The sequence below is a fragment of the Cucurbita pepo genome, chromosome LG11 (assembly GCF_002806865.2).
Source record: "Cucurbita pepo subsp. pepo cultivar mu-cu-16 chromosome LG11, ASM280686v2, whole genome shotgun sequence".
Classification (NCBI taxonomy): domain Eukaryota; kingdom Viridiplantae; phylum Streptophyta; class Magnoliopsida; order Cucurbitales; family Cucurbitaceae; genus Cucurbita; species Cucurbita pepo.
Window position 1 is genome coordinate 1,946,715 of NC_036648.1, and position 7,709 is coordinate 1,954,423.

Genomic DNA, 7,709 nt, shown 5'->3' on the forward strand with positions numbered 1-7,709 from the left:
ATATTTTAACATTGATGTGTAAATGTTAATTTATGTAAATTATTTTATGGTCTAAATCTTTTATAAGTGGATCATCCGTAAAAATTAAAAATTTAAAAATTTAAGGAAATAATTGAAACTAACTCAAAATTTTTATTGTTGCATGCGTATTGAATTTTAATTTCTATAAGATATATGCCGTATTAATATAGAGATATTAACGATAAAAAATAAGATACAAACTTAAGGAGAAAGATTTAAATTTCCAACATTGTAACGACTTAGATCCACCACTAGTAGATATTGTCCTCTTTGGGCTTTCTCTTTCGGGCTTCTCCTCAAGGCTTTAAAACACGTCTGCTAGGGGAAGGCTTCCACACCCTTATAACTAGTGGTTTGTTCTCCTCCACGTGGGATATCACAAACATGAATATAGTTCAACGGTAATTGACATATTTTTTTATATTAAAAGTTTAAATTCTCCTACTCACGTATGCATTCTAAGATATAAAACTAATATGTTAGCCATCATATGTATTTCCCTCTCAAAATTTATTATTTTTATCTCATATTATTGTACGACTTTATTATATTTGTCTCATATCATCATACGCGTATTTCTTATCCTTATCTAACTATGTAAGATCAAGAGAATTCTAAACATTTATTGTAAGAGTGCGAAAAATAGTAGACACATTTTAAAAATCTCGAGGGAAGTAAAAACCCTTTACGCCGTTACAAATGGTCTTATAACTAGACACGTGTGGGTGTGCCCTTAAAACTCATTAAAGTGAAAACCCATTAGGCTATTACAAATGGTATTATAACGAGACACGTTCATGTGCCCTTAGAACCCAAATAAAACAGTATCTATCTAATACGGTTCAAACCTAGCTCCTTAGAACCCAAATAAAACAGTATCTATCTAATACGGTTCAAACCTAGCTCTAATCCAACAAAACAATAAACAAATATATATGTTTTTTATCATTATTAATATTAGTTTTCTTGGTAAGGCTATGTTGAAGGAAGTGAGAGTCCAATTCCAGAGGAAGAAAGGGAAAGGAAAGCACAAAGCTTTATTGTTCTTCACTTTCTCTATTCCCATGGCTTCATCTCTCTCTCTCTCTCTTTTTCCCTTTTCTTTCTTTCTCTGTTTCAGTTCTTACGCCATTGATGAACAACATTAAGCTTTCATCCTTCCAAATAACCTTTTCTTTTCTATTAATTCACTTACAGAACACAATACACCAATGTAATTCAATCTAACACTGCACTCATAATAACCCCTTTGAAATGGCTCGATTCTTTTCCACGTGAGTTGTTTCATACACCGGAAGCTCTTCGCCGTACCGCCGTTGTCCGATCATTTCCAGATGATCCAGCTCGAAAAGATCCGAGCTTGAACAGCTTGCAGCGTCGTCGTCGTCGTCATCGCCGCCATTTTCGATCTGGGTCGGAACGAACTCTTGATGATTTCTTGTCTTTTTATGGAGTTCTTTTAATTTCCTGCTCTTTTCAACGAATTGGGATTTTAATTCTTTTTCCTCTGGTTTTTGAACTGCCGGCCGGCCGATTTTCCAGGCGGTCGGAATTGACACCGGCATTAGACTCGATCCATCTTCTTCGTCGAAAATGACACTAACTGGACAGAAATGAACCGTTCTTTTTGCCCCATTTCCTCTCGACGAAGCAGAGTTTTTGCTGAGACACGATCTTGTAAATGAAGAAGCCGACGAACAGGTCGATTCTTCCCCTGTTTTCACTTTCTTCTCCGTCGCCGGCGAGTTCTTAGACTTTCTGGTATTTCCGGCGGTGAAGAGCGAGTTAATTAACCCGGCGAGTCGGACCCCCGGAGAAATTGGTTGCTTCACTTTCTTCAACCCACTTGATTTTGAATTTGGTAATTCATCGAACTCACGGTGGTTAATTTTTCCATGAAACAGAGTCTTCTTTCTCTCTGTTTCCGGCAACCGGCTGCAGGCGCCGGTGCGAATTGTCTTGAGCCTCGACGACGTAAAACAGGACGAAAGAGCAGAGGATTTTGCTCCAAACGCCGATTCGGAGTCGGAAGAAGAGAAACCGCCGGAACTGGAATCGGAAGAATTGGAAGTTGAAGTGAAAAACAGAGCATCGCGATCATGGTCGAAATCGTTAGGCATTTTTCTGCACGATTCTTTCTTTCTACATTCGTCGGCTTTTTCGTCGATTCTCTTCGCCATCCATTTCTCAATCATGCAAGTTCGCCGGATATTAACCATTTCTTGGTCTTCAAAATCTCTGGTTTTGCTCTGTTTTCTTGCCGTCGATGTTTCTCTGTAGAATTTCGTCTCGCCGTCGGTGATAGATCGGTAAATTTCGTCGAGAAGAGTGGAAGAAAAAGATGGGTTTCTGTGTTCATACTTATTACACTTCTTCATCGTTAAATTACTGCAAATTGCAATGGTTTTCTAGAGAGAGAAAGAAGAGAGAGAGAGAGAGAGGAAATGGCAGGCGTTTGAAGAAGCAGGGGACAGGCAGATGCCTTTTATAGACGCTTGTTCGGCGCGTGGAGTATACGCGCCCGCCAGCTTGTCATTATCGACGTGGCAATAGAATTCACTTTTTCCATTTTCCTAAAATGTCCCTCCGTAGTTCGAATTTAGAGCCGTCGATTCTGTTGGATTTAAAATTAAATTTAAAAAATTAAGCTTAAATTTTTATTTTTTAAATATTGTAATTTATTTTTATCTCGTTTAATTAATTATTAAATTATTAACTTATAATTTGGATTAAAATGTGAAATATTCAAATTTTAAAATTCAGTTATTAATGAAATAAAAATTAAAGTAAATAAATGAGAGACATAACTTCTTATGTCACCTAGTGGTGAAATCCGTAAATTCACTTGTACGGATAAGTTTGACCCAATTGAATTTATTTTATTGTCATTATTAAATAATTTTCCATTTAAAAAATAAAATATTTTCCAATTTAATATATACGGTATATGTATTAATAATTGTTTTAAAATTTTGAAAAATAATAATTTTATTTAAGTGATTTTGAGCTCATTTATAATTAAATATTTAAATTACATATGAAAATTTAAAATTTAATAATTATTAATTTAAAATTTTAATTAATAAATAAAAAATAAAAAACGAGTGATGAGAATGGAGCCCATTTCAACCATTCATGCCACGTATGCCTTATAATTATTATATATTAGCCGTTACTTTTAATCTTATTTTAATAATAATAAAAACTTTTAATCGCGTGTTATATTATAAAGTTATTAACATATTATAAAAATTAATCGAGTTGCAAGACTTTAAATGTGTGGTTTATAGACATTTGGACCATTCACATTAAAACTTAGTAATATAATTAACGTAAATGAATTATGTATTATTTAATTAAATAATTTAGATATACTTTATAGTTATAATAATTTGTTAGGTACATAAGCAACTTTAATGTTCCATGAAAAATAACTAATTAAATATTAATATAATTTATAATAATTAGATAAGTGCAAAGTGAAGTACAATTGTTAATGATTCATAAATAAAATAAAATATAATTTTTTACATTTATTTTTAGGGTTTATTTTGTAGGGTAGGCTTTATTTACATCAGTAAATTTTCTTTTTTACCATGTTAAAGATTTGATTGGATAAAAAGGCTAAAAGGAAAGGCTGTCGAGTGCGCAAAGTAGATTGAAGTGATAGATAAAAAGAACGGGTGAATTTTAACCTAGTTGACGTTTGTGTTTAGAAAATTTACCGAGTTTAATTATGTGTCTAACTTTGTAACTAGAACGTTTTTTTTAATATGTTCGGGATTTATTAGACACCTAATTGAAAATTTTTGGACCCATTTGAATCAACCCATTACTAATTATCGTGTCTATTTAATTTTATTTTAAAAAAAAATCAATTATGATTATAAGTGATCACGACATTAAAACAACACATGAACTAATTTCAACACGTCACTTTAAACGAGAGTTAGACCATTTGATAAACGAAGAACAGGGTTTTTAACACTAAACCCAGATATGATATACGAATTTTTTTTCGTGGGTTAAAGAATTGAATACGTTTATGATCTATTGAGCTATAGTCGGATTACCGATTTTTGTCGGTCAGTCTAAAAATATGAATAAAGAGAGACGAGACAAACCTAAAATGGAACGTAAATACGAAAACCCTATAAATCGAGCATAGAAACATGGTGTTTAAAGGGAGATATGATGTGCCTCCATTATACTCATCAAGATCACATGGGTTCCAATTGGGCATGATGGGCTCATCCTCTCTAAGGCCAATTCCTTCCATTTTTGTGTTTATTTTAGGCATAAACCATGGGTGGCTTCCACTAAAGCTCTTTAAACTATGCTTTCTTTAGTTCTTTTTGTGTGTACTTTCAAAGTTTCAAACCCTCTATGCTTGTAGCTATTGATTTGTGAAGGGTCTTAAGCAAGATGTAGGACCAAAGACCAACCCGTCGGATTAGCCATGTGTACCTAAAACTCCTCGGTTGATAAATTATTGCGAGAATTGAGGTCGGTCGGAGAGAGGAACGAAACATTTCTTATAAGAATGTGGAAAGTTCTTTCTAGTAAACGCGGTTTAAAACCGTGAGGCTGACGATGATATATAACGAGTTAAAGTGGACAATATTTACTAATAGTGGGCTTGGACTGTTATTGGAGTGTGTTAGAGAGGACGTTGGCTCCCAGTGAGAGTGGAAATGGAAACAAAGCATTCCTTATAAGGGTGTGGAAACGTTTCCCTATTAGACTAGTTTTAAAAACCGTGAGGCTTACGACAATACATTACGGGCCAACGTGGACACATCGGTTGGCTTGAGCACTTACATGAGGTAAAGTAGTAAGGTCGGTTGTTTGTGGAGTGGAGCCAAAAAGAGGGGTGGGTCCGGTGTTGGTTATGTAAGGAAAAATTTTATCGGTCACTCATTTACTCGTAATCGATTTAAATTTTTATCGAAATTTTAACATGACACGACATTCACTAAATTTCTCCCTCGTCCCATATCTCTAGCCTCTCTCACAAGATCGACATCGATCACTCCTCTTCCCGTAATCGACTTTTTCATTCGATCATCATTCCTCTTTATTCTTCGTTGTAGCAAGGTCGATCGCTCATGCATAGGTTTCATGTAACAGCCCACATTTAGATCTTGTAATCGATTATATAAATTTATCTTTCTTCATGCATCGGTCAATTTACAACGACAACGCAAACCCGCAAACGACGACAATTTGATCTCACAAACAGCAACGAGCGACTAGTTTCTCCTTCTACACGTGTATCTACCGACCCAAAACACGATCATCTCCATTTTAATCATAAACCTCTATAATTGATAAGATATAAATTACGTCAAAATCAGTTAGGTATCCTAAAATTTAATAAAAGAACCGAACAAAAGCATAGATATTATTAAAATTAAATATAAAATGCAATTAATATATACTCCCTTGCTGATTTGGAGGAAAAGGAAACGGTAAAATGACGTCGTTTTGGTGGTCCACCTTGTCTCTTCCCTTTCAAATTTGTTGAATGAAATAATTTTAACTTATTCAAAATAAATAATTGATGTGACAAAGCTTCCAAATAAAATAAAATAAATTAAAATAAAATATTAAATAAATAAATAAATAAATCTCTACCATTTTCCACTACTTAATGAGACAAATTTATAGATTACTTTATCATTGTCTCAATAAATCCATTTTATTAATTGTAGGGTTCAGTTTCAATAATACACCCAAAATAATTACCATAATATTACCTCTATTTATTTATTTTATTATTATTCCGTAAAATTTAAAAATATGTTTAATTTATCCACTTTGAGCATATGATCGGCCTCGTACCAATGAAGAAAGTATTATTTGATTATAAACCCATGATCATTCCCTAAATTAGCTGACGTGTGACTTTCATCATCTAACACTTCCCCTCGAACAAACTACGCCTCCCCTTAATCGAGGCTCGAATCCTTTTCTTTTGGAGTTCTTTGTTCGACATTTGAGGATTTACCAATCTATTGACACCACTAAGTTTAGGACATGACTCTGATATCATGTAGATGAACACGAATCTCCATAGTGGTATGATATTGTCCACTTCGAGCAAAAACTCTCGTGGGTTTGCTTTGGCCTTCCCCGAAAGACCTTATACCAATGGAGAAAATATTCTTTGATTATAAACTCGTGATCTGATATGAACTAAGAAACATCAATCATATAATATACTTCAATGAAAATGTGAAGAAACATATTTCAATTAATGTATTTTAAGACATTTTTAATTTACTTTAGGATACAATTACATAATGGTTAATTATGACAATTAATTATGAATGTCTTTACAAGTTGCGTTTTGAGGCTATATAAAACCATGTATGTTGTATTTATAAGTAGACTTGAAAAATATATAAAACGAGCATTTGTGCTTTCTTTAGCCAATGACTAAGTTTCTTTGCAATTCTATGTAGTTTATGTTGCATGTAGAATCATTCAAGCTCGATATGATCAATCTTGCTTGTGGAGTGATTCGAATCTCAAACAAGTGTTCTTGCGTTGAGATATTTGATCAACAAGAATCATTCAAGCTAGACAGGATCGATCTTGCATGTGGAGTCATTCGAATCCCAAACAATGTTATTGCCTTGAGATATTCGATCAACAAGGTAATCCGAATCTTACTCCTCTTGTAGTGATTTCTTATCATATCATGACCATTCCCTAAATTAGCGGATGTGAGACTTTCATCATCGAATCGAACAGCTTTACCATTTAATTATGGGTTATTTTTTAGTTAGCATCAATTAAATAATTATACGAGAATTTTAAGAAGTGGGAGATTAAAATCTCGATAAATTTATGAAAATTTTAGGAATTTTAATGCTCGGGACAACAACCAGTAAGTACATTTTGTTTTTTTGACCTACGAGAACATGACTTTGATGGTAGAGAAGGAAACGGGAAAGAAAAAATACATTTATTTATTTATTTATTTGTACGATTTTGTAAGAAATAAATCTGTTTTAATTTTCTTCGTGAACCACGAAAAGTGGTAGTCCAAAAAAGAGATAGAAATGTCACATAAGCTTACAAAAATATTTAATAACTGCCAAATCACTGTGTACTTAGTCAACTCACGGTCAAAATAACCTTTAAAATTATTATTTTTAATTATCAGACATAATTCCTCCAATTTTAAAATTTAAAAAACCATAATGATAATTATAATTTTTGTTCGAGTTAAATTAAAAAATACCTATAAAATTTAAAAGTAACATTAACACCGCTCACCCTGCTACAAAACAGTTAATTATTTTTTTACTATTAATATATGAACGAAAATCGTCTATAGATATCTCATAGATTATGTCTAAATTTTTTAATGTTACTTAGAAAGTTCACTCGTTGACGAGTATTTTAACCTCGGTAAATATATTTTTATTAATGGAGTGAATTTGATTGCAGGTAAAGTAAAATAGAGATGAAAAATGTAAAAAAAAAAGACAACATAGTTGGGGTTTGTGAGAGGGACCAGAGATTGGATCCAGCGAGACAAGAAAGCAGAGCCAAAGAGAAACGAGCCAGGAAGGCTTCGATAATGGCGCCCGCTCCTCGGGATTGGCTAACGACCCGGCACTCATTTATGTCCCTGTTTTTTTTTTTTTTTTTTTTTTTTTTTTTTTTTTTTTTTT

General features: G+C 33.0%; 1 protein-coding gene across 1 annotated transcript; it reads right to left on the reverse strand.

Annotated features, from left to right (window-relative positions):
- Window positions 1-1,033: 1,033 nt before the first annotated feature.
- On the reverse strand, window positions 1,034-2,466 carry LOC111805741 (protein BIG GRAIN 1-like A). The gene has a single exon (XM_023690958.1). It carries the CDS (start codon window positions 2,397-2,399, stop codon window positions 1,257-1,259), a length of 1,143 nt encoding a protein of 380 aa, XP_023546726.1. The 5' UTR covers window positions 2,400-2,466; the 3' UTR covers window positions 1,034-1,256.
- Between the last annotated feature and the right edge of the window lie 5,243 nt (window positions 2,467-7,709).

What these genes read in the sequence shown, in the direction of transcription:
- LOC111805741 (XM_023690958.1), bottom strand. Translation starts at nt 2,399, where the DNA reads ATGAAGAAGTGTAATAAGTATGAACACAGAAACCCATCTTTTTCTTCC.